This window comes from Prionailurus bengalensis, chromosome D4, assembly GCF_016509475.1.
Source record: "Prionailurus bengalensis isolate Pbe53 chromosome D4, Fcat_Pben_1.1_paternal_pri, whole genome shotgun sequence".
NCBI classification, from domain to species: domain Eukaryota; kingdom Metazoa; phylum Chordata; class Mammalia; order Carnivora; family Felidae; genus Prionailurus; species Prionailurus bengalensis.
Window position 1 is genome coordinate 63313162 of NC_057359.1, and position 13026 is coordinate 63326187.

The 13026-nt window shown below is 37.7% G+C and overlaps 1 protein-coding gene across 2 annotated transcripts in view; it reads left to right on the forward strand.

Moving 5' to 3' along the window:
- The window catches only part of PLPPR1 (phospholipid phosphatase related 1), a 277641-nt gene that overhangs the window by 146732 nt on the left and 117883 nt on the right, over window positions 1-13026 (forward strand). Inside the window, exons 1-2 of one of the 2 annotated variants that reach the window (XM_043566947.1) lie at window positions 2067-2183; window positions 2473-2580. In XM_043566947.1, the coding sequence (XP_043422882.1) occupies window positions 2518-2580 (63 nt within the window). In that variant the 5' untranslated portion in view covers window positions 2067-2183; window positions 2473-2517. Of the gene's footprint in view, window positions 1-2066; window positions 2184-2472; window positions 2581-13026 lie in introns of those variants that run through there. The other variant, XM_043566946.1, reaches the window with a different exon arrangement.

The window sequence follows — 13026 nt, forward strand, 5'->3', positions numbered from 1 at the left end:
AGCACATCAAAAGATGCTCAATATCATTTGTTATTAAATGAAAATCACAATGAGCTATCATCTCATAACCACTAGAATGACTATAATTTAAAAAAAGATAGGCAATAAAAATGTTAGGATGTGGCAAATGGGAATTCGCTTACATTGCTGGTATCCATGTAAAATGACACAACCAATTTGGAAAACACGTCCACAGTTCTCTTAAATATAATGTAGCATATGACCCAGCAAATATAATGTAGCATATGACCCAGATACCCTTAGGTATCTAACAATGAGAAATGAAAACATGTATTTACACACGACTTATGCACAGATGTTCTTAGCATCATTACCCACAATACTAGATGCAACCTAAGATTGGATACAGCAAAAATTAGAAACAACCTATGTTTCTACCAGTTGGTGAAGGTGCTATAGATATACAATGGAATACTATTCAGCAATAAAAAGGAAAAAATTACTGATATGTGCATTATGACATGAAGAAACCTCAAAAACAGTGCTAAATAAAAGAATCCAGGTCAAGACACCATATATTGTATAATTCTATTTACTTGAATACAGAAAGTCTCTATAGAGACAGAAAGTAGATTAGTGGGTGACTTGGCTGGAGAAATGGTAGGGTGGTCAGGGAGGTGCTGGTGAGGAAGAGGATTCTTTTTGGGGTGAGCAAAAAGTGCTAAAATTGTTTTATAGTGACAGTTGCACAACATGGTAAATTTACTAAAATATCATTGAATATTTGAAATGGGTGAATTATATATATGTAAAATATGCCTCAATGTAGTTAATTGTGTGTGTGTGTGTGTGTGTGTGTGTGTAAAATCTCTGTACACATAAAAAGCTAGGTTGTATTTTGAGCTAAAAGACTGAAGATAAAGGAGATTTTATATGATACTCCAAGTCTTGTCTTATATTCTCCTTTTCATTGCTATTTTTTTATTAACCATCTGGAGAAACCATCTAAAATACTAGGTGTCTGATGCCTTTGCTTTTTCTGGTGCCCATGCTTGCTTTGGGGTGATTAAAAGTTAATTTTCTTTTCAAATATATGGCACTGTGAAAGAAGTACTGACTCCTCTAAATCATAGATACGTGTATTCTAAGATATTTGGATTAAGGGTAAAATGTAAAGAATATATGGTTGCCAGATTAACTCAACCTGTACCCTACATATGGATTCTTTTGTAATTGTAAAAAAGTTAGTTCTTCCTAAGTCCCAAAAAAGAATGGTGAAATAGATTTATTATGGGTATTACTTTATAACAGATAATATCTGATTTTAATTGAAAACTTAAGTTGCCTAAACCTAAGTAATTTAAGCGCTGTGATTGATGTGGACTTAATACCACATGTAAATGTTAAATTTGATCAGAGAAAGTTTTAATCAAGTGAGAAGCTTGTATCTCAAAAAGAGAATGAAATGTAAAATTTCTTTCTAGAAAAGGTAAGGAGGACTTTACAAAGATAGAATTAAGTTAAAAATATTAATTCATGACCTTTAAGGATAGTGCAGTCCTGTGTCACTCTTCATGCAATAACCCATGACAACTATTAGGAAGGGTAACACAGAAACATAACAGGCAAAAAATAATAACTATCAAGAACAGGTACCTGAAACATATTATGTGTTGCTTTGGATAGAAAATAAAGGTGTAGTGGAAAATTCTTTTCATCTGGCCTTGGAAGTTTTATAAAAGTCTAAAACCTCAACTTGGTTGTTTGGTTAATTTTTATTCTTCTTAAAAAAAACAAATCTAATACAGGAATATTTTTGGTTCAAGGTCAGAGATATTCTATCAAATACTGAAAATAATCTACGGTTGCCTAGATACTCCATTTTTGTAAATTGAGAGATTTTATTATGGTGTTTTTGTGTTTGGTACACATACACACACACACACACATGGGGCTGAGAGAACTCAGTGAGAGGGATCAGTGATGTATTAATCCAAAATACTTAATAATCAAAGGAGCAAGGGCAAAGAGTGGTCAGGGTAAGAAGTCAGGGGTTAGTGCCTCAGTACTAAATGTCAGCTCCAAAGGTATAGGCAAGGGTAGAAACAAACCTTGCAAACTGGGAGAATCAGGCCTAGAGAGAGGAGATCTGAGCAGTATGGAAAACAACAAATGTATTGTAGCAGAAACTGCCTTTCATGGCATGAGGGCAGTCTACTCAGGTAAAGCAAGGTGCAGGTCTAGGCAATTAGAATTCGATTCACTGTAGCTTTTTTTTGCAGGGGTGGGGGGTTCACTACCTGTCATTTAAACTCTAGACTGCTCATGGCTAGTATATACATGTCTTTTCTCTGAAATGATGATTAGTCTGACTTGATTATGTTATAGATCACTGTTTGCATTGTTTGTACACAGCTTGTTTATCTAGAGGGTAGCTGATATTTTCATGTAAATCCCTAAGGGACTGCTAAACTTACGGTTCTTATACCATGCTACCTGTTTCTATTTCAGCCTGGCCAGTTTTAGACGGTGCAGCCTTGCTACATGGTGTAAGAAATGGCTGTAGGAAACAACACTCAACGAAGTTATTCCATCATCCCGTGTTTTATATTTGTTGAGGTATGTGTATTTTTTGCCTTTATGGACAAATCAGAATAATAGTAGTTTTTATGCCGAGAACTTCGATTATTTTACAAAATTGATCTTCTCATTGACAAATTTTGGTAGCACAAATATTGGTAAGGAATAAATTATTCAAAGTGTTCCTTGAATTTGAAGCCATACGACAAGAAGGTTCATCTATGGGATACAAAATAATTTATTCCTTTTATTTCCAGTAGTGACTTGAATGTATGAATTATGAATGCAGCATTTTAAGTAGATAGTTTTTAAAAAATAAATGTTGTATATAAGTGAAGAATCACTGATTCTGCTCTTGAAACCAATATTGCACTATATGTTAACTAAAATTTCAATTAAAAAATAAATATCATATTTCAGGAGTTCATAAACCAGATTGTGTACAGATGATGTTAGTTGACAGATTTTGCCTTACAGCCCAAATAAAGAAAAAAAAATCTTAGAATTGACTGTTTCCACTGGGCATTTTTTTTTAAGTAGAGTATTGAGAGCTTGTGTAATGTGCAATTTATTTTGGTCATGAATGATTTTGTTGAGTTGCTCTAAGCCTGTACCAACAAACGCTTCTCCAGCATCTTCTTGGTTAAACTCCTTACACTCCCCCACTGTACCTCACTCTTTATAATGTTTTTATGGAGGAGGCAGAGACCTGGAAATTTTAAGAAATTTGTAATCATACGATGCAAAAAAGAAAAAGCTAGCTACTCCAGGTTATCTCAAAATAAGATGTCTATTTGCCAAAGATATTATTTCTGCCTTCTCAAAGACATAGGTAGAGCATCTAATGGGTTGTTTTTTATCCTAAAGATTGTCTTTAAAATATGACTATGTAAAGAGCTGAAGAGTAAGTGTCCTGAGATTCCTTTCTGGGTAACTGCCAGGATAGTCTTTACATCCCAATGCCCAGCTGTAGCATATTCTTATATTATGGGATCTTTTTGGCTGAGTGTGGGAGGAACATGCATGTTGATCCATTTAACTATCCATGTGAAGACAGACAACACTTGAGTTAAACCACTACTTATATTCAAAACTGTACTTTCAATACATACGTTGCTTAAACATCTTCTGTGCATCAACGCAAGAAGTATTTTTACCTTCTACCTCTTGAAATAACTTTGGCTGTCTATATAGTCTGTTGAATAATTTTGAACATTCTGATTTGGGGCCAATAAACATGGGTTTGGCTGATCCTTGAGTTTCACTTGCAGACATCCCTTGGTAGTTTAGATGAACAAATAATATTTGATTTCTTTTCTGGTGATGTTTGTGAATCTGTTTGTATTGCAGAATTAGGGGGAAATAGAACATTAACTTGGGACAGAGGTGTTCATATAAGTCAGGAGACCTACAGACTCACACTATGCTGAATCTCTGAAAGGGTAAACAAAGAACTTTTCTCTCAACATAAACACATCTTTTTTTTTAATATAATTTATTTTTTTTCAATATATGAAATTTATTGTCAAATTGGTTTCCATACAACACCCAGTGCTCATCCCAAAAGGTGCCCTCCTCAATACCCATCACCCACCCTCCCCTCCCTCCCACCCCCCATCAACCCTCAGTTTGTTCTCAGTTTTTAACAGTCTCTTATGCTTTGGCTCTCTCCCACTCTAACCTCTTTTTTTTTTTCCTTCCCCTCCCCCATGGGTTTCTGTTAAGTTTCTCAGGATCCACATAAGAGTGAAAACATATGGTATCTGTCTTTCTCTGTATGGCTTATTTCACTTAGCATCACACCATCCGGTTCCATCCACGTTGCTACAAAAGGCCATATTTCATTTTTTCTCATTGCCACGTAGTATTCCGTTGTGTATGTAAACCACCATTTCTTTATCCATTCATCGGTTGATGGACATTTAGGCTCTTTCCACAATTTGGCTATCGTTGAGAGTGCTGCTATAAACATTGGGGTACAAGTGGCCCTATGCATCAGTACTCCTGTATCCCTTGGATAAATTCCTAGCAGTGCTATTGCTGGGTCATAGGGTAGGTCTATTTTCAATTTTCTGAGGAACCTCCACACTCCTTTCCAGAGCGGCTTGCACCAATTTGTATTCCCACCAACAGTGCAAGAGGGTTCCCGTTTCTCCACATCCTCTGCAGCATCTATACTGTTCATTTTGGCCACTCTGACTGGCGTAAACACATCTTCTTAATACTCTTCCTTTAACTTACTGTAGAAGGCCTAGAATAACTCCATTCGGACAATAACTATACCTTATGTATATTGTGGGTTCTAGTTACCATTGTTCATATTGAAATTTTAACGAAGGAAAAAGAGTCCTTTCTCATGCTTCTCATGGGGAAAATGTAGAAGACTATAGCACTATGTCGGTCTTTCAATGTTAAAATTCTTGTTGTAAGAGAAATAAATTTGTAAAGTAAGCTGGGGGAAATTGGACAATAAGTCATCTGATACTATCTTTATCTTCCTGGTAGCAATTTTACTTTAAATTTTCTTAAAAATCAAATAGGATCTAAACCTCAAAGTAAGAGGTTTAATTTATTGCCGGAAGGTATATCTCTGAAGATTTTTGGTCCTCTGATGTATGAACAATGAGCTGACGGGTAGAGCAAGCAACAAGAGATATAAACCAGTCTTTCTCTGCCTTAACCTTAACAAACATAAATATAAGTCTAAAAATCTGAGAAAGGAAAGACAGTTTATTCTTTTTCTTGTTGTATTGTCCTTATTTTGCATGGAAGTTTAAAGTACATCAGGTGTACAATTTAGTGATTCAACACATACACACAACACCTGCTGCTCATCACAAGTGCACTTGCTAATAGTACACTATGTTAACTAACTGGAATTTAAGTAAAAACTTTAAAAAATAGGGTAAATCAGTGACTTCTCTCAGAAATAAGCAGAAGAAAGAAAAAGAGGAAGTGAAGTGAAATAAAGTAGAAATTGAGAGGGGAAGAGGTATATCTCAAAGTGGCTGTCATGATACTCCTGTATTTTAGCTGTCAAATACCTATAATTGTATGGACTCCAATGTTCATTGCAGCATTATTTACGATAGCCATGATATGGTAACAACCTAAGTGTCCGTCCATGGATGAATAGGTAAAGAAATTGTGGAATGGACACATAATGGAATATTATTTGACTATAAAAAGGAATTAAATCTTGCAAAATACAACAATATGGATGAACCTTAAAGGCATTATGCTAAGTGAAATAAGTCAGTCAGAGAAGACAAATACTGTATGATCTCTCTTACATGTGGAATTAAATTAAAAAAGCACCAAGTTCATAGATACAGAAAACAGATTAGTGGTTGTTGGAGGGGAGAGGGGGAGAAATAGATGAATGGGGTCAAAAGTTAAAAAAATCTTTTGTTGGCACAAAAACAGACACATAGACCAATGGAATAGAATAGAAACTCCAGAACTAGACCCACAAACGTATGGCCAACTCATCTTTGACAAAGCAGGAAAGAACATCCAATGGAAAAAAGACAGCCTCTTTAACAAATGGTGCTGGGAGAACTGGACAGCAACATGCAGAAGGTTGAAACTAGACCACTTTCTCACACCATTCACAAAAATAAACTCAAAATGGATAAAGGACCTAAATGTGAGACAGGAAACCATCAAAACCTTAGAGGAGAAAGCAGGAAAAGACCTCTCTGACCTCAGCCGTAGCAATCTCTTACTCGACACATCCCTAAAGGCAAGGGAATTAAAAGCAAAAGTGAGGGGCGCCTGGGTGGCTCGGTCGGTTAAGCGTCCGACTTCAGCCAGGTCACGATCTTGCGGTCCGGGAGTTCGAGCCCCGCGTCAGGCTCTGGGCTGATGGCTCGGAGCCTGGAGCCTGTTTCCGATTCTGTGTCTCCCTCTCTCTCTGCCCCTCCCCCGTTCATGCTCTGTCTCTCTCTGTCCCAAAAATAAATAAACGTTGAAAAAAAAATTAAAAAAAAAAAAAAAGCAAAAGTGAATTACTGGGACCTTATGAAGATAAAAAGCTTCTGCACAGCAAAGGAAACAACCAACAAAACGAAAAGGCAACCAGTGGAATGGGAAAAGATATTCGCAAATGACATATCGGACAAAGGGCTAGTATCCAAAATCTATAAAGAGCTCACCAAACTCCACACCTGAAAAACAAATAACCCAGTGAAGAAATGGGCAGAAAACATGAATAGACACTTCTCTAAAGAAGACATCCGGATGGCCAACAGGCACATGAAAAGATGTTCAGCGTCGCTCCTTATCAGGGAAATACAAATCAAAACCACACTCAGGTATCACCTCACGCCAGTCAGAGTGGCCAAAATGAACAAATCAGGAGACTATAGATGCTGCAGAGGATGTGGAGAAACGGGAACCCTCTTGCACTGTTGGTGGGAATGCAAAGTGGTGCAGCCGCTCTGGAAAACAGTGTGGAGGTTCCTCAGAAAATTAAAAATAGAAAATTAAAAATATGACCCAGCAATAGCACTGCTAGGAATTTATCCAAGGGATGCAGGAGTACTGATGCATAGGGCCACTTGTACCCCAATGTTTATAGCAGCACTCTCAACAATAGCCAAATTATGGAAAGAGCCTAAATGTCCATCAACTGATGAATGGATAAAGAAATTGTGGTTTATATACACAATGGAATACTACGTGGCAATGAGAAAAAATGAAATATGGCCTTTTGTAGCAACGTGGATGGAACTGGAGAGTGTGATGCTAAGTGAAATAAGTCATACAGAGAAAGACAGATACCATATGGTTTCACTCTTATGTGGATCCTGAGAAACTTAACAGGAACCCATGGGGGAGGGGAAGGAAAAAAAAAAAGAGGTTAGAGTGGGAGAGAGCCAAAGCATAAGAGACTGTTAAAAACTGAGAACAAACTGGGGGTTGATGGGGGGTGGGAGGGAGGGGAGGGTGGGTGATGGGTATTGAGGAGGGCACCTTTTGGGATGAGCACTGGGTGTTGTGTGGAAACCAATTTGTCAATAAATTTCATATAAAAAAAATCTTTTGTTAATGAAGAAAAAATTTTTTTAAATATTTTCTCTTAATAGTGCTCTTCTGAGATTGAGCAAGAAAACTTTGAATAAGGCCCCGTTGGGGGTGGAATGGGATATAAAATGAAAAAACACTTACCGTTTATGTACATTATGCCAGGGATATCAGAAAACTTGGTCAAAAATAACTTAGTTAAAATGTCAATTTGATCAATGAATATCTTTTCACTCTTACTTCTAATTATGAAAGAATTCAAACAGAGGAAATGTAACAGATACACCAAAACCAAATCTTTCCATATGTGCTTCAAATGTTTTCTCAAGGAAAAAAAATATTTTTTCAAGGAAAATAAAATATTACAAATATGGCTGAAGTCCTACTGTCCTGGACCTGGAAGTAACTATCCATGAAGTTGGAGGCTTTATTCCCCTGTATGATTCTCATTCATATTTTCGTATTTTTCCTATATATCTACATATTCGTAAACAATATCTTAGGGAGATTTTACATAAATGATACCATATTGAACTTTCCTTTTGCAACTTGCCTTTTCATTCAACATTATGTTTCTGACATTTATCCAGATTGGCAATCCATTCCTTTTAAATTGTGGCATTTTATCTCATTGCATGAATACGCCCACTGAGGGACAGTTTGGTTGATTCTTTTTTGTTTTCCTGACTCTTATTTTACTCTTACAGCTTTCTTTGGCAGAAAACGTTCTTATTTCTGTCTCCATGTCCATGTGTCCAAGAGCTTCCCTTGGATTCACTCCTAGCCGTGGAATTGCCAGGACATGATTACATTTCCCTGTGGTTTGCTTCAGTGTAAGACCAATATTGAAATTTTTATCCGTTTCCTTGAGGAAACTTTGTTAAACTCTAGACTGCGTCTGTATATTTCTTAGATATTTTTTCAGACAGTTATATCATCTGCAAGTAGTAGCAGATTTGTTTCTTTTCTAGTTTTTACAACTTTTCTTATCTTTTTGCTTTGCTTAAGACCTCCAGCGCAATGTTAGATAGAGGCAGCAGTAGAAGTCATCCATGCCTCATTGCTGACTTTAAAGAGAATATTTCAGGCGTTCTGGCATGAAGTTGTAAATATGGACTTTTGTTCCTTTTTCTTTTTCCTTTTTTTCCGTTTTCTGCCTTCTAGATTAGATTACTTCTTTTGTTTTAATCTCCCTTTCGGTTTTAAATTATAGATTTCTATTTCTCTTCTTTTAAACCTTACTCTTCAATTAAAAAAATTTTTTTAATGTTTTTATTTGTTTTTGAGACAGAGAGAGACAGAGCATGAGCAGGGAGGGGCAGCGACAAAGGGAGACACAGAATCTGAAGTAGGCTCTAGGCTCTGAGCTGTCAGCACAGAGCCCGTCACGGGGCTTGAACCATGAACTGTGAGATCATGACCTGAGCCTAAGTCGGACACTTAACCTACTGAGCCATCCAGGCGCCCCATTACTCTTCAATTTTAAATATTTAAAGTTAACAAACAGTAAGCTTAACCAGTAGCTCTTCGCTTCTTGTAAACAGTGATGTTCTTAAGTCACTTTGAAATCTTGGGTGTCATTCTTGATTTTATATCTTCTTTAAATTTTTTCACTAATTTTTTAGTCCTGGCTTCTTTGAATTTACCTGCATATTCATTTTCTTTTTTTTTTTTAATTTTTTTTTTCAACGTTTATTTATTTTTGGGACAGAGAGAGACAGAGCATGAACGGGGGAGGGGCAGAGAGAGAGGGAGACACAGAATCGGAAACAGGCTCCAGGCTCTGAGCCATCAGCCCAGAGCCCGACACGGGGCTCGAACTCACTAACCTCGAGATCGTGACCTGGCTGAAGTCGGACGCTTAACCGACTGCGCCACCCAGGTGCCCCATGCATATTCATTTTCTTTGCTCACCCTTCCTCCCTTTATTCCTCTCCTTCTGTCAGGGTTTAATTTCCTCATGAAACTGAACCTTTAGTAGTTCTTTCAGCATGGACCTGATGAATTGTAAACAGTTGCAATATTTATCTGACTTTGTCTTTATAATACAATTAATCTAGAAGGGCAGTCTAGCTTAGTACTGAATTCTGGATTGAATAGTTTATTCTACTTTCTGAACTTCCAGAGTATTAAACCATTTCCCTCTCCTGCACCGTGCAGCCTACCTTTATTTTTGCTGTGAAGACTCTCCTCTTATTACTGTTCTTTTTAAAAAAAATTTTTTTTTGATGTTTATTTTTGAGAGATAGAGCATGAGTTGGGGAGGAGCAGAGAGAGAGACACACCCACACAGAATCCGAAGCAGGCTCCAGGCTCTGAGCTGTCAGCACAGAGCCCCACGCAGGGCTCAAACCCATGAACCATGAGATCCTGAGCTGAGTTGAAGTCATACTCTTCTTGATAAGTAATCCACATTTCTCTCCAGTGGCTTTGCCATTTTTCTCTTTGCTTTGGTGGTCTGTAATTTCATATAATAATGTTTAGGTGTGAGTTTTATACTGGCTAGAATTTATTTTATATCATGAGTGTGAAAAGTCACATTTGTACCAATTCTGTAAAAGTCTCAGGCACCACATCCTCAAATACTCTCTCTCCTCCATTCTATTTTCTTTCTCCATTTGATATGTTGGATCTTCTTCTCCGTCTTTCTGTATTCCATGTCTCTTAACCCATCTTGTTTTTTAATTTCTGGAAGTTCTATGTGCAAAAATCTTTTTGTTTGTATAGTGTCCCCATGCTTACAGTTTTTCTTTTATATTCTTTCAGATTATTCTGTTTTCTGAAATTATTGGTATGCTAATCCTCCTGTATGTTGTATCTGCCATCTCTAGCTCATGGTGGATTGTTTCCTTATTTATTCTTGTAATTTTTTAGCTCATTTTTTAGCAGGGCTTGCTTCTTCTGTAGGATTCATGCAGGCCTTAGATTTTAAGAGTCTTTGGGGGGATTTTGCATGTTTCTCTTGGGCTTAGGCTTCTATATTCAGAACCCAAATGTGACAATCCCAAAGTATACTTAGATCGAAGTTCACCTTCCTTGTAGTCTTCCTATGACAGCAGGTGGATTTATGTAGAACATTCTTTCTCTGAGTGAAAAAGCAAGGTTCAGGAATGCTGGCTTTTACACAGCAGTCTCCATTCACACTCAGGTCCTCACACCTGGTCCTCATGGACATTAAACCCCAAATCTTGTTATGGAGTTTGACCTGTACCCCTTTCTCTACTCCCATCTGGGTCCACTGTATCGTCAGTTTATTGGGTTACCACTCTTCTGTTCAGTACCCTTTTTGATTCAGCTCATCTATGAATGATAAAAAAGACAAGCCATTGTTTGTAGATGTTTGCAGTGGGATGTTTTCAGGCCATCTTTGTTCCGTGAATGCATTCATTTATTAAACACTTATCTATTCAGTACCTATTTTCCCCCCAAAGTCATTATGTGTTTTGCCCTTTTTGCATACTTCAGTTGCTAACCAGGCTTCTGTAACTTGAATCTCATCAAGTTTTTCATAGAGCCAGGATTATTGGGCCATGCTTGAAATGTGTGTGAAGGATGGAGGGTGGAAATGAGAGCCAAACAGTGCCCACAGTGGAGCACTGATGTGCATTTTCTTAGTGATATTTTAATTCTGCAAGCATAAAATTTTGACTGAGGGATGTTTTACTTGTGGCAGTTGGTGAGGTGAGTAGATACAAGCCAGCACCTAAAAATTCAAAAGTGAGGACAAAGTGGAAGCCTGCATGGGACCCACCCAGAAGGCCAAACCAGTGGTGGAGAAGCTGTCTGGCAAAGGAGTACATTGCACAAAAGGTCTCATAGTGATAACAAGTCAGGAAAGCACAGTTCCGAGTAATCCTTGGATGCTACCAAAATGAGAAGATGTCACTGGAAAGAGAACAAAGTTTGTAGATAAAGAGAGTAGACACAGAAGGTAGTGGGCTGAAAGGGAGGGGATCAACACAGAATGGATTGAGAAGTATGATCTGTAATGGGCAACCCAGGTGCTTCCAGAAATCATGCCCTTGAATGTTAGGTATTCAGAAAAACGTCTCCTTTGGACATTTCCCCATGTCAGCTAATCCTGAAAGTGTACTTGCCATGCTGGCTGGAGCCTCTTAAATGAAAAGCCTTTGACAAGTGAATAGTGATTTTTTTAATGTTTATTTTGAGAGAGACAGAGACAGAGTGTGATTGGGGAAGGGGCAGAGAGGGAGGGAGACACAGAATCTGAAGCAGGCTCCAGGCTCTGAGCTTCAGCACAGTACACGACGCAGGGCTTGAACTCACAAGCTGTGAGATCATGACCTAAGCCAAAATTGGATACTCAACCAACTGCACCACCCAGGTACCCCAAACAAATAGTGATTTTTAAGGACTAGAATATAAACTTTTCTTTTGCTAATAAGAGTGAAATCCAGAATCACTAAAATTCCAAGATGGTCTACTCCATAAGGAGTAGATTCCTTAATGCCCCTTACCCATTTAGCCCATACCCCTTCCCACAACCCCTTCAGTAAACCTCTGTTTGTTCTCCATATTTAAGAGTCTCTTATGCTTTGTTCCCCTCCCTGTTTTTATATTATTTTTGCTTCCCTTCCCTTATGTTCATCTGTTTTGTATCTTAAAGTCTTCATATGAGTGAAGTCATATGATATTTGTCTTTCTGTGACTGGCTAATTTTGCTCAGCATAATACCCTCTAGTTCTATTCATTTAGTTGCAAATGGCAAGATTTCATTCTTTTTGATTGCTGAGTAATACTCCATTGTATAGATATACCACATCTTCTTTATCTATTCATCCATTCATTGATGGACATTTGGGCTCTTTCCATACTTTGACTGTTGTCAACAGTGCTGCTATAAACGTTGGGGTGCATGTGCCCCTTCAAAACAGCACACCTGTATCCCTTGGATAAACACCTAGTAGTGCAATTGTGGGGTCTTAGGGTAGTTCTATTTCTAGTTTTTTAAGGGACCTCATACTGTTTTCCAGAGTGGCTTCACCAGTTTGCATTCCCACCAGCAATGCAAAAGAGATCCTCTTTCTCCACATCCTCGCCAACATCTGTTGTTGCCTGAGTTGTTAATGTTAGCCATTCTGACAGGTGTGAGGTGGTATCTCATTGTGGTTTTGATTTGTATGTCCCTGATGATGAGTGATGTGGAGCATTTTTTCATGTGTAAGTTGGCCATCGGAATGTCTTCTTTGGTGAAGTGTCTATTCATGTCTTTTGCCCATTTCTTCACTGGATTATTTGTTTTTGGGGTGTTGAGTTTGATAAGTTCTTTAGAGATTTTGGATACTAACCCTTTATCTGATATGTCATTTGCAAATGTCTTCTCCCACTCCATCCGTTGCCTTTTAGTTTTGCTGATTGTTTCCTTTGCTGTACAGAAGCTTTTTATTTTGATAAGGTCCCAATAGTTCATTTTTGCTTTTGTTTCCCTTCCCTCTG